Consider the following 25,684-nt stretch of genomic DNA (forward strand, 5'->3'; position numbering starts at 1 on the left):
CAACCTGCTCAAACTGTGCAAGAAAAATCTGCTGCAACAGTTGTAACTATTGCAACGACTGTTGCAAAACCAGCTCCTGCAGCAACTGCTGTTGCTACAACTGTTTCTGCATCAGCACCAGTAGCAACGCCTGTCGCTGCAAAAGCGGCAGTCGCAGCATCTGCCCCAACCGCTAAACCAGCCACAACAGTTTCAGCACCCGCACAATTATCTACAGCCGTTTCAACTCCAGTTGCTGCGGCTCCGACCGTCTCTCAAGCTGCAAAATCAACAACAGTACAAATAAGCACAGCTGCAACACCTGCACCATCTAAACCGGGAACAGCTGCTGCACCAGTTCAAACAAAACCAGCCGCAACATCTGCTGCTGCAGCAGTTCCAGCTGCTAGTGTTGCCACGGCTACAACTGTTGCTGCTGCTACTACTGCAACAGTTGTAAGTCCACCAAAAGCCGCAGAGCCATCCAAGCCTAAACCTTCTGATGAACTCTTCGCAAATATATTTTACTTCTCAGGGATGAGTAGCCTGATAGGTTCAGCTCTTGCAGAAGGAATTTACGTGCCAGAAAAAAATCATCACAGCGCTCTTGAGCCCGAAGAAATTGATACAATGAAAGGAATAAAGAAGGATCAGCAGAAACACGAAATCGTAACCACGGCTCGCACTCAGGCTCAAGGATTATACTCAGATTTTCAAAAATTGCAAGCACTCTTGGAAAGTTTACCGACATTCACCGACACCTTAGAGCCAAAACCCCTGGAAAGACGAGCCGTTGATCAACCGATTCACGGGCACATCTACTTCCAGCAGGATGCACCGGCACAGCAGTCTGCGTTTCACTCAAGAGATCCTGCACTACAGAGGTGATTAAACAATATTTTATCGATATAATTTCACGCGAATACCTTTCATCTATAAAACTGTTAATGAATCCTCAGCTCTGTCTCCCAGCCTCGTGAGCCACAACAACCACAGCAGCAGCACCCACAACGTTCGACGACCTACACGACCAGCCAAGTTGTTCAACCAAGCGTCAACAAGCGAACAACAACAATCACAACACAACACCAAGTCGTTGAAAACGTTCAAGCTGTTTCGACACCGCAACAATTTAGCCAGCCAAATATTTCGCCCCTGAGAGAGAGCCAGCAGGAAACAGCTTTTGACCGGATAGCTGATAAGAAAGCTTCTCTCATCAAAGACGCGGCTGATAGGGATGCTTTCAACAAAAAATATGGAATCTCTCCAAGCGGCGTCAACGTTCTCGAAGCCAGCACTGTCATCTACCCTTCTTCAAATCCTAAGTCAGGCTTCTTCTTTTTCTGATTACACAATTAATTTGCTCAAATATAATTTTTTACACGTACTTAAAATTTAAATTAAACAATTACGATTTCCATAACAAACAGTCACGGATCGACGACCTACCACCAGACGACAACAACGAAAACAAGTCAGCACATCGTAACCGGTCCCCAGCAACAAACCCACCCATCAGGGGGCGTCGTAGATCCAACAGGGATTAAGCCCTGGCAACTTTCCCACTTGAGAGGCTTGGAAGTTCACGGCTACCACATCGCCGACCAACCCTCGCCACAGACACCACCAAATGTTCCTCAACATCAATCGCCTACCCGTCACCAACAATCCTTCGCACCGCCAACTCCCTATGGCACGCACCAAGGACACGCAAATCTACCATACTGCGACCTCTAACTTAAAATATTCACTGAAAAAATTGTTACTTAATAGAAAAAAGTTCTCTAGCATAAATTTGTTTGCCTTTTCAAGAAAGAAAGTTTCAACAGCGGCCAAATACAACCCGAAAGTTTTTTGGCACCGCATAAAATGTGTTATTTAGAGTTGTAGTGTGATTCAAGTGTGGTTGTGACCAGGTGATACTATCAACGTATCAATGATATATTATATGATATATAAGACACGAAACGAAATGATACATGCAAAACGATAGGGATACCCGAAAATTTCATCCAAACTTGAATCCAAGTCATTATCGTGTGTGCAACTTTTATTGCTTCGATTGCCTTAATTAAAAGTATCTTATAATTACTTATACTATTTTCATTTATTACGCTTAATCATGATTAAATCTGTATCATTCAATCAAATTAGAATTAAAGTTTATTTCGTATTTTGGTCCTATCAAATTCTATCTGATGCATAATTTACACATTTCTGATTTACACAGAATAATCTTTATTACAATTTTAATTACAGCGAGAAATATATCAATGAAAAGACTTTCGTTTAATACAAATGTTACAGACATTATTATTTATTTATTTATTCCTGGATAGATTAAAATGTGATCTCTGCTTTAATAAGTTGACTTTTTAAAAAAAAATAAAGTTATGCGGAAAAATGATAAAATACACACACACACACACACACACACACACACACACACACACACACACACACACACACACACAAATAGCACAAGTCTTAATCACTCTAATCATTTATAATTAAAGTAATTAACCAATGAGATTTCATCATTATTATTACGATTAAAAACATTTCGTAAAACGCTAAAAGAATTTAACATCATATCATCACCGTTATATAAATACACACAGGTATATACATAAATATATTCTATAAAAAAAATACACATATATATTCTATAAAAGACATATTAATTAAAGACATGACCCAGCGAATAACAAAGACAGATTATTTTTTTATTTATGGCAAATTTTCATTGGGGTAGACATTTTTCGGCTTGACCAACTGGACGTCTTTAAAATATGGTCGTTCCAGGGCTTCTTTGGCTGTCAGGCGTTTCGGGGGGTGGAAAATCAGAAGATTCTGAAAAGTTTCAATTATGGTAATAATAAGTAAAATTATAGTTATAATTATGTTTTTATTTATTTATTATATATGTAATTATAATATAACGTCAAAGTTTGCTTCTTATTTATTTTCTCTGAACTTTAAAATGTTTAAATATCGTTAGCACATTTATCATCACGGTTTCACTTGTCATAATTTTCATGGTCAGAATTATAGACGTCATCTATCAAATTATCATCATTGAAAATCTCCACCACAATCATCTTTCAAATCACCAACACAATCCTTCTCATTCACCATCATCAGCACCGTGCCAACCTCGAGCAAGTCGATTCCAGAAGGATCTAGGTGATTTTGAAACATGGACTTAAGATCCTGGGGGTACCATTTTGGGAAAGTCATTTTGTAATCCGGAAGGCTTGAGACCCCGGGCCAGGTTAATTCACTCGGAGTGCCTAATTAGTGAACGCCATTTTGTATCAAAGATGTGTAAAAAAGTGAATATTTTGTCATTGTTGATCGATTTTATATGAAAATAAATTAAAAACTAGATAAAAGTCTGGAGGATGATCAGTGTAATGAATGACGGCAACGATAATTAACATAAATTATGCAGACCGAGAGTTCGGAACATTCTGAAGAGCTGATCAATTTCTGAATCACCTGGAAACAATGGTCTGCCTGTGGCCTGTTGAAGGAACGAACGAATGAATGAATGAGAATGATTGAATATACGGGAAAATGAATGAATGAATGAACAAAGAATAAACGAAGCAGTGAATGGAAGAATAAATGAATGAAAGGAGGAAGGACAGAGAAACAAATGAAGAAATGAATAAGTGAATCCTATTAAAATGAAAAACCAAATGACTAGTCATTTGATAATATTAATACCACATTATATTATCATTATAATTAATATTAATCATTACAATTAATATTAATCATTACAATTAATATTAATCATTATAATTAATATTAATCATAATATATAACTATAATAAAAGCATGCTTAACCATCTCAATGAAGATGCAGGCCAGACTCCAAATATCAACAGAACCAAGGTAGACTGACAAACCCAGCAAAACTTCCGGGGCCCTATACCACAGCGTGATCACCTGACATTTTGTTGTAGGGATGTGCGGGAAAGTGAATTTGTGTTATTGTCAGTCAGTCAATTAGGAAATTGTTGAAATAGGAAAAATTGCAAGTTTGATAATTAAAGTTTGAAGAAATGCAATAAGTGTGATGAATTAAGGAGGTGTAAAAATGCAAAAATCACATACAAAAAATAAACTAATACAAAACTAAAACAAACATAAAATCAACAAGATACGATACAACAAAATAAATACTAAAATTTATGAAAATTACCTCATGTGTATACGCCCGAGTGGGTAGTGTGAATTCTCTAGCTAGGCCAAAATCAGCAATTTTAATGTTGCCCTTTGTGTCGAGAAGTAAGTTTTGTGGCTTCAGATCACGGTGCATGACTCGTCGAACGTGACAGTAATGAAGGCCTTGTAACAGCTGGTGCATGTAGCTCTGTGTGGTTTGGTTTTTAAATAAATTAATAAATTTAAGTGCGGTTTTTGAATAAATTAAAAAATTTCTGCACAGTTTTTGAATAAACTAATAAAATTAAACTCTGTAGAGATATTAACTTTAACGAGTGCAGGATTGAGACCGCCAGGATTGTCGTCCATGTACTTTTTCAAATCGCAGTCCAAGTATTCGAATATTAAGTAGATGGCTTTGAAGCATATCACCTCATCCAATAGTCTGGAAAAAAAATCCAGTTATAAATGTATAATTGTCTTGTTACGTGCAAACATTTACCATAAAATTTTAATCCCTCAATTATCTTACTCACTAGAAACGTTGGTGGGTGTATTGCATTTGAAAGAAAAATATGACAAAATATGGTAATGAAAAAGAGTTTGAAAATATAATGAAATGAAGGAAAAAATTTCTAATCACGATATGATCTTGGGATTTGCGATTTCTTTGAGCAGAGATATTTCCCTAATCGTCGTACTGGGGACTCCCACTTCTGGATCACTAAAAAGTCAAAATTAACACAAATGGTCAGTGTTACAAACTTTTTAATTTAAATGAAATAAAATATAAAAAGCAACCAAAGTAGATTTTTTCAAATAGTAAACTTAATTAATTAAATAAACAGAAAAAGATGGGAACAATCTTATAACTTTATTCACTGAGCCAATTTCAAAATGGGAGCAAACTTTAATAATCATTAAGTTTTTAAGTAATTGATTGCTAACTTCACTTACCTATCCAGTCTAACTTTTTTGAGAGCTACCATGTTACCAGTCGGGAGATGTTTGGCTTTATACACTATGCCGTACGTTCCCTCGCCGATTTTCTCCAATTTTCGATAGTTGTCGAGGGATGGCACATCAGCCGCTTGCTGGAGAAGATTAAATTTCAAAATTAAACAAAATTAAATTAGAAAAATAATATCCAATCAATGGGAGGCTAGTCTAGCAGTAACTAACCACGAATCCGTTGTACAGATTAACATTGCACGATAAAGATTTTGCCGGATTGGTAGATGTTGACGGATTATTAGGAAGTTTGACATCTGTTACGTTTTCCATGCTATCTTTAATTTAAATAACTTTTAATTTTTAGACTAGCAATGAATGAAATGACGCCAAGATGCTTATTTAGGAAATTTCATCAATTTATAGTACAAAAGTTGCAGCATAGAGAGTTTAGCAGAGAAGTTAAATTAAATTAAATAAATTAACAAATCATTTTAGTTTCGCGGGTTTTTATGGAGGACGTCTGTGAACTTGGATCTTCGGCATTTCTTTGTTGCGATAGTAACAAAGTCGAATTCTAAAGTGAAACTTAGATATTAAGCTGTTTAATAAAAATTACTGTTTGTTTTAAATAAAATAAATTGCATTTTATTTGTAAAAAATAGCAAATTATTTTTAAACGGCGTTTTCTTAAACAGGGACAGGCTGAAACTTTTTAAGCTGCTGTTGCAGCTATTAGTTGCATCATCGTGACCTTGCTTCAGTTTTCAATACTTTCTGTTCTGGCGTGTTTGAATGTCGGTCTGGTTTCATTTTTTTTTCATGATTTTATTCATTAAAATTCATCAAAATTTTAATTATTTCACTAAAAAGTAGTTTTACACTTTTATTTTTTTAAATTTTTTCATTTTACGTGGTAGAAATTAAACTATAAGTTGCTAAATTACGTTGCCGAATTTCTTTGAAGTTCGTTCGTCCTTCTCAAATTCATATTGACCCCATCTTACTTACGACATTGCTCTACCGGATTCGCTTTCACTAATCCGCTGATCAAATTATTAATCCGGCATTCAATAAACCGACGACATGGTTTCATTCTTACCTAATAATTTTTGTTTGGCCTTCTGGTTTTTTTTAGAGCAGTCTGAATACAAAAAAATCACAGATGTGCCACCATTGTAAAAAAAACTTACTTTTCAATGACGGCTCCATGATTCTGATGTTTAATATTAGCATGTTAAATTAAAATTTAATATGTCATGGACATGATTTGTAATTATTTCACAAATATAACTTATTTTGTATGCAATTTTTCTCTCAACTAGTTAGTTAGGGACAAGTCTCACAAGAAGTAGATCAGAAATAAAATGGCCCCACCATCATTTGCAGATCTCGGAAAAAGTGCCAGAGATCTTTTCTCAAAAGGATTTCGTAAGTTTTCATTCTCACTCATTGATTTGTATTTATTTTACAAAAGTTAAACTCAAGAGACTTGTGATAAGTAGACATTTGTGTTTGATTGTTTCAGATTTTGGCTTCTTCAAGGTTGAAGCGAAGACAAAAACCAATGGGGGAGTTGAATTCACAACTGGTGGGTCGAGCAGCCATGACACTGGTCTCTTCAGTGGAAGTCTTGAATCAAAATACAAATGGAAGGAACATGGTAAATGTTTTGAGTTTTTTGTTCTTTTCAATTTATAATCATATTTTAGGAATCTTAGAAGATTTTTCAACCGTCTAGAAAATTTTTCCTAATCCAAATTAGGAGCCACCCTCAAAGAGACATGGAGCACAGACAATGCCCTGGCCGGAGAGCTGACTGTTGAGGATCAACTTCTTGAGGGCTTGAAGCTAGGTTTTGAAACAAAACTCTTCATTGCATCTGGAAAGAAATCTGGCAAAGTGAAAACTGCCTACAAGAATGACCTTGTCCACACAACTTTGGACTTTGATGTTATGACCTATGGCCTCCTGGGCTCTATTGTTTTTGGGTTAGAAGATTATTTATTTATCAAGCTGATGGTTTTTGTATTTGAATAGCCCATTTTATAAATGTTGTTTCATGTTCAAACAGCAAGCCCATACAATTTTATACTTCTTTCTATTTCACTCTCTTTCTTTATCTTTTTTTCTCTCTCCTTACTCCTCTTTATCTCTAGCTTTCCTATCTTCTTCACACACTCCCTTTTTCTCTAAATATATGAGGATAAATAAATGTATATTTAATTTCAAAAATCAGGCACAATGGTTTCCTTGGTGGGTTCCAGCTGAATTATGATGCCAACAAACTTGTTGATAAGTCTCTCATGTCCCAGAGCAATGTAGCCATTGGCTACTCGAAGGATGATCTTGATCTGTTTGTTGGAGTGTAAGTGATGATGGTGATAATTGTGTGGGTTGACGATGATGGTGATGATGATTGTGTTGATGGTGAAGATATAAAAAAAAGACTTGTGCATGTGCATGGAATGTTCTCATCACATTATCACCATCACATTATCACCATCACAGTAAGGGCTGCAATGAGTACAGCAGTTCAGTCTTCCATAAGATCCACGACGACCTGGAGACTGGCATTCACCTCAGCTGGCTGTCCGGCACAAACGAAACTGCTTTTGGTTTTGGGGCCAAGTATAATATTGATAGGGATGCTACCATTAAGGTTTGTCTTTGTTTTTCGTTTGTGTGTGTGTGTGGAGAGAGAGAGAGAGAGAGAGAAAAAGTATGACAGTTAGAGAACTATCTTGTAGATATTCTGTTTATATTTTTTTTTGTTCCTTCCCTACCAGGCAAAAGTTGACAACTCCAGTCGAGTTGGGCTTTCATACCAGCAGAAATTGCGTCCAGGTCGGTTACTTTTTTCTCTCATATATTATCTATTATTCATTTTCAAATTTTTGATTAAATTATGTTAATTATGCTTAACTTGGTTACAAAAAAATTATTTCTTTACAGGAGTCACCCTGACCCTGTCAACACTTGTGGAGGGCAAGACATTTACAGCCGGGGGCCACAAATTTGGTTGCGCCTTAGAATTCGAGGCCTAAACTAATTAGCATAACCTTTGAATATTAATTAGCGTGTATTATGAATTAATGAGGTAGGCGTGTCTTTGGAGTTGGTTATGTTCTAAAAATTGATTTTTTTTCTTCTGGTTCTATTGATGATAGTCTGATTGTGTTATAATTGTAATAGCATAAAGTGTAGGATTTAATTAGCAGAATGAATTAATGGATTAATTAGTTTATCAATAATTCATTTATTTGATTTTCATTTTAAATCGCTTTGCTAACTTAATTCTGGTTGTATTTTCATTGTCATCCTTTTGTTTAATGATATTATCTGTAATGATTTGGGCGATGATAATGCAATCATCTTATTTCAACTTATGTGTGTGTATGTGTGTGTGTGTTTTTTTTTGTTTGTTTTTTGGAAAGAAAAATTGTATTTAAAACGTTTGTTTAATGTTAAAGGTCATTTTTTTTATTTCCCATTAAATACTTCTCCAGGCCCGACATAGGTCATGTTCAGTATATTTACAGTCCATACTTAACATACATACACTGGTCATGTTTAACATATTAATATATATTTATGTGTTTATATAGTTGAACATACCCACAATACTATAGAGTTATCTCAAGACCAATATACTTTACAGTAAAATGATTTGGTGGAATTTTTTTATTTATATTAATTGTTTTGCTTTTTTTTTGTTTGCCGCCCTTTAAAAAGCCTTTTGGTTTGTTTACATAGTTATAAGAACTAGTAGTTTTTATATCTGTGGTTTGTTTACATAGATATAGAAACTAGTTTTTGTATCTATGCTTGTTTGTTCATCATCGTCATCATTGTATTCATTGCTTCATATTCTTGTTAGTTCGTTTAATTTTGCAATAAAAATTTCCCTACCAGACTAAATTTAAAGACGTTTGTTTTAATAGCAATATTAAATATGTATGGTTAACCAATTGGCTAATTAATCAACTGAATCAATGTTTTTGAACTTGAATGGAAAGATGATTTGAGAAAGGTGTGTAATGTTTGAATTTGTCCCCGTACGTGCTAATCAAAAATAAATGAATTGAATTTCATTGAACAATTATTCAAATGTTTATGACGTTTGTGGTTTATAAGTCGTCGGCATTGCCGTTTCAAATCGGTCGATGTTTTGTATCGCCATGCTGGCATCTCCGTAGGTCTACGTCCATTGAAATCAGAGATGTGTATCTTCTAAGCGGACTTTTAGTATTCATCCCACTGGCAGAATCTATGTTACTATTATCGATACGATCATCAGTAGTAAGGCTAGCATTGTACTCTCTTCTGTTGTTTGTAATGTTTGTAGTATTTTTCAGTGCGCTAGCATTCGCAATACTATGCCTCTTTGAAAGGACGATGCCGTTATCTTTATCAATACCGGTGATACGGTTTCTCAGAGTCCCATAAATATTCGAAACGTTGTAATAGTTCTGTGACGTATCGACGAATCCTTCAAATCGAGCCATCACTGTTCTGATGGCTGGCTTCACTCTATCGTACTGACCAATGTTTGTGCACGAACCGTAATTATCCGGTATAAATTCAGTGTTGTACAAGTACTTGGCGGTCCTCTCATTAACAGTACTGCTTGCATTACTCGTGAACCTGCCATTAAATGTACCGTCGCTATTTTTACCGGTGGTTTCGTTAGTAGCGGTATCTCGAGTAACATCCTTGTATGCATCTGCATTACTAACACTGCTCTCACTGTTAATATTATTATTACTACCAGTAAGTGATGTGTCAGAATCGGTCGGTATGTAAGTATCGACGAGTTTCGGAGCTTCACTGATCACTCCTTTCACGTAATCTCTGTATGAAAATTTATCATCAACAGTCCTTATAAATTTTCTGGTCGGTTTTTGCTTAGAAAAAGTATCTCTAAGACAAGTAGTAGTAGTAGTAACTTTGGAATAAATTGGGCTAACAGCAGAAATATGCGAAGTAGTAACCGTTTTAGTGTTAGTAGCAGCAGCAGTAGTAGTAGTAGTAGTAGCGACAGCAGTAGTAGTAGTAGTTGTAGTAGTAGTTGTTGAATAATAAGAGATAGTATCATTACTGCGACTCAATAATGATTCTACATTCTTCCATGCATCGCAGTTAATCAAAACTTTGTCGTCGTCATCGTCGTCACCAGGGCTGTTGTTGTTTTTGATGTTTATGTTGTTGTTGTTGTTGTTGTTGTTGCAGTTGTCATCATCATATCTGAGGTATGGATTGTGATATTTGTAGTAGCGTTGATAAACATTGCGGTTAACGTAGTTGCTGCTGTTGTTGTTGTTGATAGTTTTGTTGTTATTGTTGATAGTTTTGTTGATGTTACTAATGTAGTTGACGTTATTATTGTTGTTGAAGTTGTTGATGTTTCCGTCGATTTGATGTTTTCTGCTGTTATCTGATGGTGTTGTTGGCATAGCACGAGATTTTAAACAGTATCTGTTTAGAATTGTTGATGTCATTGAATTTGTTGTTGTTGTTGATGCTATTGATGTTGTCAAATATTCAGTTGAAGTCTCAAAATTTGTCCGCTCGTTGATAATACATCGGTTAATTAAATGTTGCAATTTGAAATGTTGGCGTAGCTTCTGTTGTTGTTGTTGCTGCTGCTGCTGCTGGTGCTGCTGATGTTGTCGTTGATGTTTTAAAAATTTTGATGTAAGGTTTTCATTTTCTTTACCGCTAGAGCAACTTTCATCGTCATTTTTTGCCAAAGAAAAATGATTGTTGTTGATGCCTTTGTTAATAGTCTCATAGCATTCAGCAATGTTTTTGTTGTCGTTAAAGTTGTTATGGTTGCTATTGTTGTTGATGCTGTTGTTAGTGTTGTTGTTGATGTTATAACATACACTACTAGCTTGTCTTGGTTTGGCAGAAAATGGATAAGGTCCGAATAAAAAGCTGATTGGTGATAACGGTGATGTCATTGTTTTGGTTGTTGTTGTTGTTGTTGTCGTTGATGATGTTGTTGGCGATGATGATGTTGTTGTGGCTGATGATGGTGATGACGATGTTGATGGGGGTTGTGCCGGTAAAACTGAACCTGTATCATACTCCATTTTTTTTTATTTATCTTCTCAGCGTTGAAGTTTCGAGCTCCAAAGTTTTTTTTAGAAGTAAATACGGACAAGATAATAAAATAAATAATTATGAAATTATTGTAATAATTGTTATAAATATAAATAATAAAACGTCATCGGCGAAAAAATTATTTCAAGTGTTATAATAATAATGATAATAATAATAAATGAATGACTGACTGATTGAACGAATGAAGGAATGAAATTAACTTTGGTCTTCAGTGGATCTAAGTTAATGTAATACTGCTATCATTTTATAATGGTCGAAATTTATTCATTTATTTATTAATTTATTCGTCGTCTTCCTCCTCCTCCTCATCCTCCTCATTGCATTGCCAACACGAAACATACATACACATACATACAAACATCCGCACGCACGCACACACACACACACACACACACACACACATACATACACACAAACATAGATACATACATACATACAAATTAGGATATATTGATTTTAAATTAAGTACATTACCGACTGATTTCAATTTTCTTTGGCCTGGAGTCATGCATGAATATAAAGAAAAAACATGCTGTGTTTATATGTTTGTATATAACTTTGAATGTACGTGTTTGTATGTTTGTATTTATGTTTGTATGTAAGTTTGTATGCACGTGTAGGTATATTTGTATGTGTGTGTGTGTCTGTTTGAGTGTTATATGCAATAAAATACATACATACATGTGTCGTGTCATGAATAAAAAGTTATACACAGTACAGAAAAACAAACATACAAAGATACATACAAAAACAGACAAGCAAACATACATACATTCGAACATGCAAACTGATTATGTTACAAACTATGTAAATGCTGTTAGGATGGTAGGTTAACGTTTTAAACGGTCTTCATTTGCATTAATTAGTTAACATGTTTGTTTGTTTGTTCGTTCGTTTGCTTGTAGGTTTGTTTGTGTGAACGTTTGTATGTATGAATGATGAGGTGTATGTATGTATGTGTGTGTGTTTGTTTGTTTGTATATATAGGTATGTCTCGTGAATGTGGTTTTGTAAAATTTTTGAACTTTTATACATGTATGTCTGTGTGTATGTTCATGAGTGTTTTTTGTTTGCTTGAGTTTGTGTACTTGTATATTTGTGTACTTGTATATATGCACGAGGCGTAAGATAATGAACAATATGAAACTTTGTATTTATATGATATAAATGAAACATATGAAATATGTAAGACTTTGAAACTCTATACCTCAAAAACTACTGATTAAAATAGGAACGGCTTTTTCTGGCAAGGACAGTTTATTGAAAAATAGTTTGAGATGAGAAGATCAATAAGATACAATTTTCTTTTCTATTTATGTAGCGCTATAACATTTTTGTCAAAATGTAAACAGGGTAAAAACCAAAACTTTGTGAAACTTCAGTTTTCGCGATTTTAACTTTTTAGTAATTTGTCCGGCATGCATCGAAGAGGTGCCGGCGTGGGGGCCATTAAAAATAAGACAGCAGTACAAGTTAGTAAAATTAGTAAAATCGAAATTACTGTCTTATTGTTTAAATTTACATACTGGTGCTACCCAAATTAATTGTAATTATTTTCGTTTTTGTTAAGTTCACTTTTTTATGGTTTTACTTTTTAAAAGTTTAAATTAATATTAAATTGTAATATTTAATATATAAAACTTACTTTGTGATTGCTTTAAATTTTTGTTTACTAGGCCAAATTTAAAGACAAAGGAACTGAGCTTGCTTCACAGCAGTTAGCTGAGGTATTTCTTATTTGGTTATTTATTTGATTTTTTAGTTTTATTATTTCTATTTGTATTGTGGGTAATAATGTAATCTTTTTCTCAATCCAATGACAACTAAAAACAATGATTTCATAATATTTTATAAGTGAATAATCAAAACAAAAGAAATAAATATTAAGGATAAATAATTAAAATATGTAGATAATTAAATAATTACATTAATGATGATAATTCTCTCCCTAGATGTCCTCCCAGATGGAGATTTTCAAAAAAAACCTTGAAGAATTTGCTACAAAGTATAGAGAGGAGATTAAGAAGAATTCCAAATTTAGATCTCAGTTTCAAGAGATGTGTGCTACCATAGGGGTTGACCCATTAACATGTTTGCATAATTTATGTTAATTAATTTTATTATTGTTATTGTTGTTGTTGTTATTTCTTTAACTTTTATCTTGCCACTTTGCATGCTTTTATCCAGATTCTGGTTTTTAAAGAAAAAAAATCAGTCAGTTAACCAACCGTCCAACAATTAATTGATCAATTAATTAATTAACCAGCTAATTAATCAATCAACCAACTAATTAACCATTAAATCGCTTATTTTATTATAATTATTTCCACAGCTAGCAAAGGATTTTGGTGCAAGCTATTGGGCGTGGGTGATTTCTACTATGAATTGTCGGTGCAAATAGTTGAGGTCTGCCTGGCCACATCGCACAGGAATGGAGGTGTGATTGGTTGATTGATTGGCTAATTGATTTATTTGATTGGTTGATTGATTGATTGATTGGTTGATTGATTGATTGATTGATTAAATGAATGAATGATTAATGAATGATTAATAGATTGAATGATTGATTGATAAATTTTATATAAAGGAATAATGAAGTTGGATGAGTTGAGAACAAAGTTGAACATATCTAGAGGCAGAAATAAGCAGGAAGTCACAAAGTTTGTGGATGGATGGATGAATGAATGAATAAATGAATGAATGAATTGAATGAATTAAACGAATGAATGAATGACATGGAAGACATGAATACATCCGCCAGTCTATCTACCATTCATCAACTTCCATTTCTATCCATGATTTTATCAATCTGTTGTTAGCTCATCCGTCTATCACAAACACACACAAACAGATACACACACACACAAAAACAGACACACACGCACACACACACACACACGCACGCACACACACACAGCGAAGACATTATGACAGCCATTAGGACTATGAAGGTTCTTGGGAATGGCTTTCGTGTGTTAGCCTTGGATAATAACGGCCAGTACCTCATTCAGAGCATTCCCGCCGAGTTAAACATGGATCACATGACTATCATCAAGGAAGCCCATGTCGGTTATGATGATGATGATGATGATGATAACGATTGTGATGATATGGGGGTGATGATTGTGATGTTGATATGATGACGACGACGATGGAAATGATGATTGAATTAATTATTTAATTTCCATTTTGCTAGGAAAAGAGTTACGTGACAGTCGGTGAACTCAGTGGAAAATTGAAGTGGGATACGCTGAGAGTAGAGCAGGCGCTTGTAAGATGATGGCTTTTCATTTTTATCATCGTTATCATCATCGTCATCATCATCGTCATCATCATCAGTATCATCATCATCATTATCTTCAGGACTTCTTGGTGTTGGAAGGTTTGGTGTGGTTGGATGAACAGTCAGCGGTTGAAACTCAGTACTGGTTTCCTGGCCTATTTCACGAAAGAAGGAAAGAATAAATGAATGAATGAATGAATGAATGTGTGAATGGATGGATGGATGACTGATAACTGACTTACTGACAGACTGACTGAATGAATGAATGAATGAATGAATAAATGAATGAATGACAAAAACATGAATAAACTTTTTTTTCCCACAATTTTTCAAAATTTACAATAATAATACAGTTAAAAACATCACGATACTGAAGCCAATGGTACAAACGTCTGTATGTATGTATATATATATATATATATATATATATATATATATATATATATATATATTTATATACACACTTGTTTATAAATAAGTACAAATACATTAATAGGTATTACAAATGACATTTATACAAAACCACGTAAATATATATGTGCGTGTGTATGTGTGTGTGTGTGTGTGTGTGTGACAAGAGTGAGAGAGAGAGAAAGAGAGAGAGAGAGAGAGAGATTTATTATTATATATAGTACTTAAATTTGTACTTCAAATGTACAACGTGAAATTTATGTATCAAATGTGTGTATACATTTGGCGACTTAATGGCTTACATGGTAAAGCGCCCGGCACTGCTGTTGTCGTGAATGCGTTCGATTGCAAGAAGATCCCCGCCTCTCACGTGCACAGTGCATGTGATGAGTGAATGGATTCACGTGCATTCGCCAATGCTGTGTGTGTTGTGTGTGTGGGTGTCTTGCCGGCATGTGTGCATACGTGTGTGTGTGTGTCTTGCCGATTTATGTAAGTGAATGTGTGTTTGTGTTTATATATCTAAAATTGTGAAACCTTCGTCGGATGGATGTATGTAATATGTACCCACTGTACCCATGTATGTGTGTGTGGTTCGTGTTTGTGTGTGTGTGCGTGCATGTGTGTGTAGGAGTCATAACCAAATGAATAAATAAAAAAATGTGTGAACGAATGGATGAACGTTGAAAACATTTCAAACGCAAAATAGTAGCGAACAATATTTAATAGAACGATGCACATAGAATTACTTTTTTTGATATGTTCATGATTAATACGTGCGTTAGCTTGTATGTTTGTTTGTGTTTGTTTGTTTGTCTATATGTGCGTGTGTTGTATGTGTGTATTCCTGTGTATGCTTATTCGTTTATTTGTATAAATTCTCAAATATCAATTTTATTTGTATGCAGTCTCAGATGTCATTCTGTGATTATGGTATATATGTGTGTTTATTTGGTTATATCTGTGTTTATGTATGTATGTATGTGTGTGGTGTATGTGTGTATATGTATGTGTGTGTATGTATGTGTGTGCGTGTTAACGTATGTCATCCTTATTCAAAAGTTTTATTTTGAAACTCAATATTTGGACTGGAAAATAATATATAGTTAGGTTTAAACACTCACATTACATTGTAAACATTATTACAACTTAAATGTAAATTTACATAGTAAACATTACTACTTACAAGCAAATTTAATTGTATTGCAAGCATTACATAAGAGCATGAAGGACATATACACTTGTTACTCAGTACGTATGTACTTACGAGTACCAGATACGTTACATAAGTACTCTCCTGGTCTTACATAAGAACTCGCATTTTATCTACTAGATAAGTACAGACGCAAATTATTAATAGTAATATTATTATTATTATTCTTATTATTATGAACTTTTAAGGTTATTACGGTTAAGTAATTATTTATAAATCAGTGGATGGATGGATGAACGGATGGATGAATGAATATATTGATAGATGGATGGATAGATAAAGGTATAGGAATATGATTGAATGAAAAAAAAGAAAAAAATGAGTAAAATAATTATATCGATATTATGAAGCATAATTTTTTTTATTAATTATTGTAAATCGCGGCTAAATTTTTTAGACTGTCGTAACGCACAATAGGCTGTTGGAGCTACCCGTATTCAAATTGGCACCATCATTTCCGTCACCCCGGCGACCACCGCCATCTTTGTTGTTTCTATTTCCGCTTCCGCTTTTGGCGTTCATCCTGCCTAAAAAGATCGTGGGTTTCCTTATTTGGAATGGATGATATGGAGGTGCGTTGTTGTTGTTGTTTGGTTGTTGTTGTTGGTGGGGACTGTTCGGAAAGCCTGCATCTGTTGACGGTTTGGTTGACTGCATCTGCTGCTGCTGCTGCTGCTGATGGTGGTGATGATGACGATCTTGTTGCAAGCGAGAATGAGACTGAGATCGAAAGTGTTGTTGGTGTTGCTGAAAGTGGTGCTGTCTAGTTTGTTGCGAAGGACGTTGACGCGATTGTTGCTGTTGTTGCAACAATTGTTGATGTTTAACTGCTGTTGAAAGATCTGATAATGGTGAGTTTCTATGTTGTTGTTGTTGTTGTTGGGCTTGTTGTTGTTGGGCTTGTTTTTGCTGTTCATGTAGACGCTGCAGCAAAGCCGGATTTGTAGGACTGAACAGATTACTTTTGAAGTTGTTATTTCTGTTGCAGTTGTCGCTACTGCAATCAACAAAGAAGCGTCTCGAAACACTGTTAGATGCTTGTTGTTGTTGTTGCTGTTGTTGTTGTTGACGCTGTTGTTGTTGATATTTTGCTGCGGATTTCATAAGTTGCTGACGAGTTGGTTGATGCTTTTGCTGCTGCTGCAACAGATGTAGTTGATTAGCTTTAGATGCGACAGGCATTGGATTGGAATCATCTAATTCTGAAGCTCTCGTGGCCGCCATTGCAACGGTTTCATCAGTTTTTGTTAACTTGCTGTCGCTACTGTGGCCTTCGTTGTCGTCATCTTCCGCTTTGATTGTTGCGTCAGTGGATGACGACATCATTGCCAACATGGCGGCTTTCTTCTCGGCTAGTTGTTTCAAGAGTCTGAAGTTTCATGAATAATTTTTTGCTTGTGAGTTGTGCAGCTAACGTTTTTGCTAGAATTATTAAATTTTTGCAGATTTTGAATAAATTAATTGAGTATAATAAGTTTATAAAGGTTTTGAAGGAATTGAATCGAACTTCTCTTTCTGTCTCTTGTGCTCTCTCGCTTGCTCCAGATGTTTCTTCCTCTCCTCTCGCGACCAGTACCTGTCAGTGTTTGTCATTAAATTTCCCATCAGTTTTCGTTAATTGATCAATTAATTCAACTAATTAATTAATTAGGAAACTAAAAAATACAAGCAGGCAGTTGAACAAATTGAACAAATGAACGAATGAATGAATAAATGAACGAATGAATGAACAAGTAAAAGAGCGAATGAATGAATAAATCCATCTGCACTAAGTCCACCTGCCAATCTTCATCTCACTCATTGCATCGTCGTCAGTTGTGATGCCGCATCTTAAAAACAAAAAACGTAAAACAAATTCGGAAGAATGCAAAAAATTCAAAACGGTTTAATAAAAAATTTCAAAAAATTAAATCGAAAATGAAAATAATGAAAAGCAGAAAATGGAATTATCAAAGTAAATGGAATTAATAAAGTAAATCCTGCAAATCCAACCTCTCTTCTGCCACCTGCCTGGCCCTCTCCTTCAGTATCCTGCTTCTGACGGGCCTCCTGGTGATGTACCTCGTTCCGTCGGCCCTCCGCTTCACCACCCACTCCATCTTCGTTACGTTCTCGTCACGTTTTCTCGGGGTCTCTGGGGTCGTGTGGCCACTTTCGGCACTGACACGTGCTGATCGCGTTATATATTTTTCATGGCAGGTTTATTTTCAATCAATTTGAAAAAATGGTGCAACATTAGCAAGGAATTCTAAAATGCTGTTTCGTTACGATGAATTTTGTTTTTCAGGAGGTTCGAATTATAACGAAACGAAACGAACATTGAACCAGTGTATGATGTAATAACAACAACAATGACAACAACAGCAAGAAAACAAGAGTAACGAACTGACCATTTGCATTGAGTTGTTGTTGGAAGAGGTTTTGTTGGAGGGCGATTGTATGTTGTAAATTCTCCTCGTTCGTGTACATAACCTCAACAAATCGATTGTAAAAGTTTGGTAGGAAATTGTTTGATTCCTCGTAAAACGGGGCGGGAGATGGCACAACCCTGTCTGTCACACAAACGCCAGCCGTGTTCGTGGCTGAGAAAATGAACTTAGGTGAGTCTACGTCAGTACTCATGCAACGAGAACCCCCGTCACTGTTCCAATCTTTGGCGCCTGCCTCGTGCGAGTTGTAATAATCTGGCTGCTCCAAATCGCTGTGACTCGTGCGCCTTGAATAGAACTTGGGAATGATTTTTGAACTGACAGTTGAAATGTTTTGCTGTCCTCTCAAATTTGAAAATTTTGACTGCTGCTCCATTCTTGTGGTGACTTCTTCGGCGTCTGTGTCCTGGCGCTCTAAAGAGTGATAGATGTTTTGATTGGCTGAATCTCCATCGTACTTGTTGAATAGAAGGCTCTCGTAGTGCTGGCGGTTGTTTTCTTTCAATAAGGTGCAGTAGACATTTTCTTGCGTGTTTGTAAGGGGGTCGTCATTTCTGGAACGTTCGTACCTCACAGCTCCTCTCTCATCACCGGAATAAAATGGGAGCAAGTGAGAGCCGGATTGGACGAAGGCGTTGTTGTACGGAATGAATTTACCCTGCTGCTGTTGTTGCTCTCTTCTTGTTCCCATTCTCGGCACGATTTTTCTCGGACTAGCGACTGCGTGGAAGTCGATATTCTGTGCATCTCTCAGGTCGGTGTGTTGGCTTCTGAAACGTATCGAACTGACATCTGATTCGATGTTTGGTCTGAGATTTTTTTTGAAATTAGGCGATTGCGAGTCTTCATCTTTTGGGGAGAATCTTTCTTGAGATCGACTCGGCGTGCTGGCTCCGTCGGATTCGTAGAAATTTTCAGCGCGATACTTTCGACGTTGGAAGGGCAGCCTGCTTGAGAAGGCAATCAGTTGAGCTTCCCTGTGAGCTTTGACGATCTCCAGGTACTGTTTCTGAATCCTCTCCATTTCAACGTTCAGGGCCGCGATTTCTTCCTCGATGCTGATTGGCGGGTACGAGGGTGAAAATTTTGAAGATGATGTAGGTGTAGATGTTGTTGATTTGTTACTTGTCATTGAAGCAGTGTTTGATTGTTGTCTTGTTTGAAATTGTTGTAGGCCCGATTGAAAAGATGGCGAACCGGCGATTTCGTTGCTATTGTTGATGTTGTTGTTAGATATGTTTGGACTGTCGATCTGTTCGCTCTTCTTGCTGCTCATGTGGCCGCTTCTGGCGACCGATTGTCCGATTGAAGTACTAGAAGCATCCGTGTTGTTGTTGATGACGATGTGGCCGTCGTCGTTGTGGTTGCTGCTAATGTTGTTTTGATTGTAACCGACAGGTTCCAGCTCAAAGTAAGTGTGAAAATTCTGAAAATTTAAGAAAAATTTGCCAAATAATTCATTAGAGCGCATGAGATAAAATTTTTCTTACTAAACAAACACACGCGTGCACACATACACACACACAAACTCATTCCAATGTAGACACGCATACGCATACAAATACATACAGGCATACAAAAATGCATGCACAGCTAATACTAAAATAACGTAGAGCCATAATTGCAGACACTATTAACCTGAAATATGAAAATATCGTAAAGAAACGAAGTATAATCATCATCGTCGTCGTCATCATCATTCTCATCATCTTCATCCTCATCAGCACCATCATCTCCACTAACATTTTCTTCATCACCATCATCGTCATCAACAATTTTTTCTATATATTAATGTCGCCCCATCGTAAAAACTAATGTACCCTGATGCAAATAAAAATAAAATAAAATAAATTTAAAAATACTATGAGGCATTTATCTCTATGTATCTAGATTTTATACACACCTAAATACACACACACACAAACATGTATACATAGACGCGCACACACATACAAACACACCACACACACATACAAACACAAGCACACACACACACACACATACATTTATTGGTCACGTATTCGAGATCTGAAGCTCAAGTGATGTGCATGCTAGCCTAGATTTTTTTCCTTTAAATTTTTTTCTAAGAAAAACAAAGCAAAAAAATAAAATAAAATGAGATAAAAATGTTAATTATAACGTGGTGACGGAAATGTTTTTTGCAATTTATTTCTTTAAATTTATTCTTCTAATAATAAATTTTTATCTTTTCAATTTAATTTTTATCTACGAGCTTTACTCGATCCTTTGTTTTTCTTACTTTTTCAATTATTCGCTTTTGTTTGCTTTCTCTCTTTCTCTCTCTCTCTTTTTTTCTCTCTCTCTCTCTCTTTCTCATTCTCTTCCTTACCCTTTATCTCTTTTTTCCTGTTTTCACCGGCTCTCTTCCCTATTACAAATTTCATGTTTCTTGCATTATTTTTATCTTTCAATCTATCAATCCGTTCCTTTGCCTTCTTTCTTTAATTACTTCATTCCTCTCTCTTTATCTCTCTCTCTCTCTTTCATTTTCTCTCTCTCTCTTTCTCTCTTTCTTTCTTTCTCTGGCTCTCCATTCAAGCCAAACTCTAACGATGATGGACGCCATTTTGAAATCCTGCGGGAATTCCAGGCATCGACATGACGTAATGAATCCAAGTCACGTGGTATCCCCAGTAACGAGGTTGACGCCGCGTTATGATAATGATGACAATTATTGCGGTGATGATGATGATGTTGATGACTAAGTAATAATAATAATAAAATAATGATAACATAATTTTGATTATGACCAAAATATCATCATCATCTTCTTCATCATCATCTCGTTCATCATCATCGTCGTCGTCGTCTGAAACATCACGAGAGCATGACATCAAACTTGACCGGAAGTCAATAAAAATATTCCGGAGAAGGATTAAATTTGTCGGAAGGATGATTAAAATATTTTACAATCTTCATTTTTATTCCTATAAATGTCTGGATATGACGTTTTAATTTTTGACGCGCTTGCAATGATATCTACCATCCTAGTCGCCGTCATCATCGTCGTCATCATCATCAATGACATCATCGTCATCATCATCATCATCTTCGTCATCATCATCATCTTCGTCATCATCATCAATGACATCACCATTTCAGTCATTATAGCAATAATATAATTTATAGCAATCATACTAGTCATTTAATGCCATTGGAATATTTAACCAAAAAATTATGATAAATTGATGACAATGAAATGACAAGGAAAGAAATGATGATTGCAACGAAGGAAAAAACGAGATTGTGATGATGAAGATGAAAGATGAAAAAAAAAAGAAATAGAAAAAGAAAGAAATAGAGAGAGAGAAATAGAGAGAGAGAGAGAGAGAGAGAGAGAGAAAGAGAGATGATGGAGATGGGAGGGTTTCTGATATTTTATGACATTTGCAGTCGGAGCAGTGGTCAGTCGTTTTATTGCGGTTGTTTGTATTTATGGTCACCAGCATGGCGGTCAGTCTGATGATAATGATGACAAAGAGATGGAAGAAAAGAAGAAGAAGATGAAGAAGAAGAAGAAGATGATAATAAAGAAGAAGATGATGATGATGGAGATGAAAAGGTGGAAGAAGAAAAAGAAGAGGAATATGAAGATAAAAAAGAAGGTGATGATGAAGAAGAAGAAGATGATGAAGATGATGATGAAGATGATCTTGATGACGACAGCGTATAATAGAAATAAATGAAAGAAAAAGTAAATTATAACATCAGTAACAACACAACAACAAACAACAACAACAACGACAATATGAATAATAAAATAACGAAAAATTGATTTTTATTCATTTTTCTGTTTTTTTTTCTCATCTTCCCTTCAAAGTTGATGGACGGGTTGATTTTAATCAACAAACAAATATTGCTTTGCACTGATATTAATCTTGTCCAGAAATACAAAGTAGTAGTAGTAGTAGCAGCAGAAGAAATAGTAGTAGTAGTAGCAGCAGAAGAAATAGTAGTAATAGTAGTATTAGTAATAGTAGTAGAAGTAGCAGTATTACTTGAAAATACTATACTATTGATAGTAGGAGTAATTTAGTGAGTGACGAAATGGTACTTTTTAGTGATTTGTTAGTAATAGTGAAATGAATGAGACGCTAAAATCATTCATTATGGGGATGGTACTCTGTGACTGGCTGGTTATAACAAACTATTGCAAATTAAATGTCTTATTACGTTAGTTTGAAACATGACGTCATCGTCGTCGTCGCCAGTATCATCATTTATCCATTTTAACATCACCATCACCATCCATTTTATCATCATCATCATCACCAGGATCACCTGGACAATAGGTCTGGCCAATAGGAGCCTCACGTGGTTTGAACTTCCGGCAAAGGAACGAACCACTTCGTCACGTGTCTTTACGTCACATCCGTTTACCTGAAAATGATGATGAATGCTGATGATGATGACGAGGATGATGATGAAATATTGATGATGATAATGACGGTTATTTAATTTTTCTTAAATGTTCCTCTTCAACATAATTTTTTTCTAAACCTCTAAACATCATTATTAGTATAGTCATCATCATCATCATCATCATTGGCGACAGCAACCGTAGCAGCAGCAGCAGCAGCAGCAGCAGCAGCAGCACTAGCAGCTTCATCACTTAGTCGTTGACGACAAAAAACACGAAAACTCATCAATCAATTTTCCATGGGTAATGTTTTTGCTTGTTGTTTGTTGATGTTGATGAATGGCGCCGTTGTTGGTTGTTTTTGTATGTTTGTTTGTATGTATGTTTGTTTGTATGTATGTTTGTTTGTATGTATGTTTGTTTGTATGTACGTTTGTTTGTTTGTATGTATGTTTGTTAGTACGCTTCTATGCGTGCATGTATGTTTTTGTTATCCTGTGTTTTTTTATTTGTTTGTATGTATTGTTTTTTATTTGTTTGTATGTATTTGTATGTATGTTTGTATGTGTAGTTTGATTTTTTAAATGTTTTTAATTACACACATATACATGTGAGTATATACATTGTATACATGTGTGCGTGTGCGTGTGTGTGTACATGTGAAGTAGATAAAATAAATAAATAAATGTACTAAATTTAATGCGTGTCACACAATCTTTGACGCATTAATTACACGTCGACACGTCATGTCTTTCACTTCCGGCAACATGACGTCACGCACCGGATGTTCAGCAGTGGGTGCGTTTTTTTTTCTTTTCAGAACATTTTATTTTTAGATTTTGTGGTAGAAAAAAAATTGTTTCTCTGATTAACATTCATGTATATTTTATATGTACTCGTGCTAGAACGTATGAAAGAATTTAATTTTCATCATCATCATCATTGTCATCATCATCATCATAATCAACGACATCATTATCATCATCGTCTTCATCGTCATCAGGGAAGTTTTTGTTTATTTTTACAAGCTAATCTGTCTGATTCATCACGTTTTGTTTCTCGGTAATAAAAATTACATGCGTGTATGCGTGTATGTATGTATGTATGTATGTGTGTGTGTATGTATGTATGTATGTATGTATGTATGTATGTATGTATGTATGTATGTATGTATGTATGTGTGTGTATGTATGTATGTATGTGTGTGTGTATGTATGTATCAAATCAAATCACTTTTATTCAATCAAACAAAACAAAAGCATGAATGATTTGGAGACCAAAAAAAAAAAATTAATTCTTGTGGGCTCGGCCACCGTGCAGCTCAAAATTGCTTCTCAATGATAAAATAAAATTGTCAATAGGAGAAAATGTATCAATGTTAATGAAATATGTACACACTTATATACATATATATACATATACATTATTATCATTGAAAAACAGAACTTTTCGTTATTAAAAAATTTTTCAGTTTATTTTTAAAAAGATGCAAAGTGTTACAATCTTTAATTTCTTGTGGAATCGTCTCCCATATTCCTGGGCCGGTATGTTTCAAACTCATGCAGAGTACTTTAATTCTGGCTGGTGGAGCATAGAAAAGTGGCGTGTGGCGTGTAGTTCTTGCTTGAATGGAAGTTCCAAAAGTGAAAAAGTTTCTAAAAAATGCCGGCAATTGCTGACGTAGAAATCTAAAAATGAATGTTGCAACGTGGTAGATGAACAAGTTTTTGATGTTGAGTATTTTCATCTCGAGATAATATTCACTTGTGTGACAATGAGGATGAAGATTTTTAAATATTCTGATGAATCGGTTTTGGCATTTTGTTAACTGTTTTAGATGAATGTCAGGACTGTTTCCCCAAATTACGTTGCAGTAGATGAGGTGAGGAAAGATTAACGAATAATACAGGTAAATTAGAGTAGGTTTATTTAATTTATTTTTAATTTTGCTTATAACTCCTACGGTTTTGCATATTCTTTTAGACATAGTATCTATGTGAATATCCCAAGAAAGATTGTCCTTGATTGTTACTCCAAGGAATTTTGTGCTGGTTGAGCGAGGAATAGAAATATTGTTCATTTTTATGTCTAGGTTAGGTATAATATTTGTTAAAATTTTCGGACCAAAAATAATGTAATTACATTTAGAATAATTTACTATTAATTTATTTTTGATAAACCAGGTTGATATATTTTGAAGACTGTTATTGATGTATTCTACTTCTTTCAATGGGTCTTTAGTTGGGAAGAAGATGTTAGTGTCATCTGCATATAGAAGGTGATTTGCATCAGTTGCATGTTGAAAATCGTTCATGAAGATTATGAATAGAAGAGGACCTAAAATTGATCCTTGTGGCACGCCTGATCTTACGTTAAGTTTTGTTGAGGAGTGACTTTTTATTGCCACATACTGGTCTCTGTTCTCTAAATAACTTTTGAACCATGCACTTACTTTTCCTCTTATTCCATGTGAATTTAATTTTTTAATCAGTATATCGTGGTTGATGACGTCAAAGGCCTTTGAGAGGTCTATGAATACACCTACAGTCAGTATCTTTTCGTTAAGATTATTCATAACATTTTGTGCTAATTGCAGCACAGCTTGCTCAGTTGAATGCTGTGCTCTGTAGCCATATTGATTATCGTTTAATAATTTATTTATGGACAGAAATGAGGTGACTCTGACAAAAATTATTTTTTCTAGTACTTTGGAAAGTGGAGAAAGTAGAGAT

The 25,684-nt window shown here is 35.0% G+C and overlaps 6 protein-coding genes across 6 annotated transcripts; 2 read left to right on the plus strand and 4 right to left on the minus strand.

Moving 5' to 3' along the window:
• Nucleotides 1-362: 362 nt before the first annotated feature.
• On the minus strand, nt 363-5,637 carry HELRODRAFT_185461 (hypothetical protein). Its single transcript, XM_009016439.1, has 12 exons — nt 5,338-5,637; nt 5,113-5,249; nt 4,799-4,879; nt 4,483-4,600; nt 4,193-4,363; nt 3,835-3,936; nt 3,436-3,505; nt 3,136-3,272; nt 2,423-2,832; nt 1,410-2,398; nt 945-1,304; nt 363-863 (listed from the first exon to the last, which is right to left on the minus strand). The coding sequence occupies exons 1-9, from the start codon at nt 5,437-5,439 to the stop codon at nt 2,710-2,712; spliced, it is 1,041 nt and encodes a 346-aa protein (XP_009014687.1). The 5' UTR covers nt 5,440-5,637; the 3' UTR covers nt 363-863; nt 945-1,304; nt 1,410-2,398; nt 2,423-2,709.
• A 295-nt stretch (nt 5,638-5,932) lies between these two features.
• Nucleotides 5,933-9,019, plus strand: HELRODRAFT_185462 (hypothetical protein). The gene is given in 9 exon segments (XM_009016440.1): nt 5,933-6,072; nt 6,432-6,537; nt 6,635-6,769; nt 6,872-7,097; nt 7,346-7,474; nt 7,618-7,768; nt 7,896-7,953; nt 8,062-8,500; nt 8,520-9,019. 7 exon segments carry the CDS (start codon nt 6,474-6,476, stop codon nt 8,151-8,153), a joined length of 855 nt encoding a protein of 284 aa, XP_009014688.1. The 5' UTR covers nt 5,933-6,072; nt 6,432-6,473; the 3' UTR covers nt 8,154-8,500; nt 8,520-9,019.
• A 241-nt stretch (nt 9,020-9,260) lies between these two features.
• On the minus strand, nt 9,261-11,072 carry HELRODRAFT_170642 (hypothetical protein; the record flags this gene model as incomplete). The annotated part of the gene is made up of 1 exon (XM_009016441.1): nt 9,261-11,072. One exon carries the CDS (start codon nt 11,070-11,072, stop codon nt 9,261-9,263), a length of 1,812 nt encoding a protein of 603 aa, XP_009014689.1.
• Nucleotides 11,073-12,632: 1,560 nt separating this feature from the next.
• On the plus strand, nt 12,633-14,810 carry HELRODRAFT_154629 (hypothetical protein). Its single transcript, XM_009016442.1, is given in 10 exon segments — nt 12,633-12,707; nt 12,912-12,962; nt 13,188-13,326; nt 13,568-13,672; nt 13,823-13,895; nt 14,153-14,300; nt 14,432-14,506; nt 14,599-14,735; nt 14,749-14,751; nt 14,774-14,810. The coding sequence occupies 8 exon segments, from the start codon at nt 12,654-12,656 to the stop codon at nt 14,698-14,700; spliced, it is 747 nt and encodes a 248-aa protein (XP_009014690.1). The 5' UTR covers nt 12,633-12,653; the 3' UTR covers nt 14,701-14,735; nt 14,749-14,751; nt 14,774-14,810.
• Nucleotides 14,811-14,821: 11 nt separating this feature from the next.
• Nucleotides 14,822-17,511, minus strand: HELRODRAFT_191135 (hypothetical protein). Its single transcript, XM_009016443.1, has 3 exons — nt 15,647-17,511; nt 15,401-15,555; nt 14,822-15,359 (listed from the first exon to the last, which is right to left on the minus strand). The coding sequence occupies exon 1, from the start codon at nt 17,475-17,477 to the stop codon at nt 16,536-16,538; it is 942 nt and encodes a 313-aa protein (XP_009014691.1). The 5' UTR covers nt 17,478-17,511; the 3' UTR covers nt 14,822-15,359; nt 15,401-15,555; nt 15,647-16,535.
• A 107-nt stretch (nt 17,512-17,618) lies between these two features.
• HELRODRAFT_76719 (hypothetical protein) lies at nt 17,619-18,244 on the minus strand (the record flags this gene model as incomplete). Its single annotated transcript, XM_009016444.1, has 3 exons — nt 17,619-17,718; nt 17,921-17,971; nt 18,135-18,244. Coding segments are annotated over 3 exons (261 nt in total), but the record flags the coding sequence as incomplete, so codon positions are not given.
• Between the last annotated feature and the right edge of the window lie 7,440 nt (nt 18,245-25,684).

Source organism: Helobdella robusta (genome assembly GCF_000326865.2).
Source record: "Helobdella robusta unplaced genomic scaffold HELROscaffold_18, whole genome shotgun sequence".
NCBI lineage: Eukaryota > Metazoa > Annelida > Clitellata > Rhynchobdellida > Glossiphoniidae > Helobdella > Helobdella robusta.

Bases quoted from the DNA above. Each gene is read 5' to 3' on its own strand.
- HELRODRAFT_185461 (XM_009016439.1), bottom strand. From the start codon at position 5,439: ATGGAAAACGTAACAGATGTCAAACTTCCTAATAATCCGTCAACATCT. The intron at 3,506-3,834 runs GTTAAGCATGCT...TTCCTTCAACAG, and splicing joins CCTGCATCTTCATTGAGATG to GCCACAGGCAGACCATTGTT. The intron at 3,273-3,435 runs GTCTGCATAATT...TTCACTAATTAG, and splicing joins CAGAATGTTCCGAACTCTCG to GCACTCCGAGTGAATTAACC.
- HELRODRAFT_154629 (XM_009016442.1), top strand. From the start codon at position 12,654: ATGCATCGAAGAGGTGCCGGCGTGGGGGCCATTAAAAATAAGACAGCA. The intron at 14,301-14,431 runs GTCGGTTATGAT...CCATTTTGCTAG, and splicing joins CTATCATCAAGGAAGCCCAT to GAAAAGAGTTACGTGACAGT. The intron at 14,507-14,598 runs GTAAGATGATGG...CATTATCTTCAG, and splicing joins TGAGAGTAGAGCAGGCGCTT to GACTTCTTGGTGTTGGAAGG.
- HELRODRAFT_185462 (XM_009016440.1), top strand. From the start codon at position 6,474: ATGGCCCCACCATCATTTGCAGATCTCGGAAAAAGTGCCAGAGATCTT. The intron at 6,770-6,871 runs GTAAATGTTTTG...AATCCAAATTAG, and splicing joins ATACAAATGGAAGGAACATG to GAGCCACCCTCAAAGAGACA. The intron at 7,954-8,061 runs GTCGGTTACTTT...ATTTCTTTACAG, and splicing joins CCAGCAGAAATTGCGTCCAG to GAGTCACCCTGACCCTGTCA.
- HELRODRAFT_191135 (XM_009016443.1), bottom strand. From the start codon at position 17,477: ATGTTGGCAATGATGTCGTCATCCACTGACGCAACAATCAAAGCGGAA.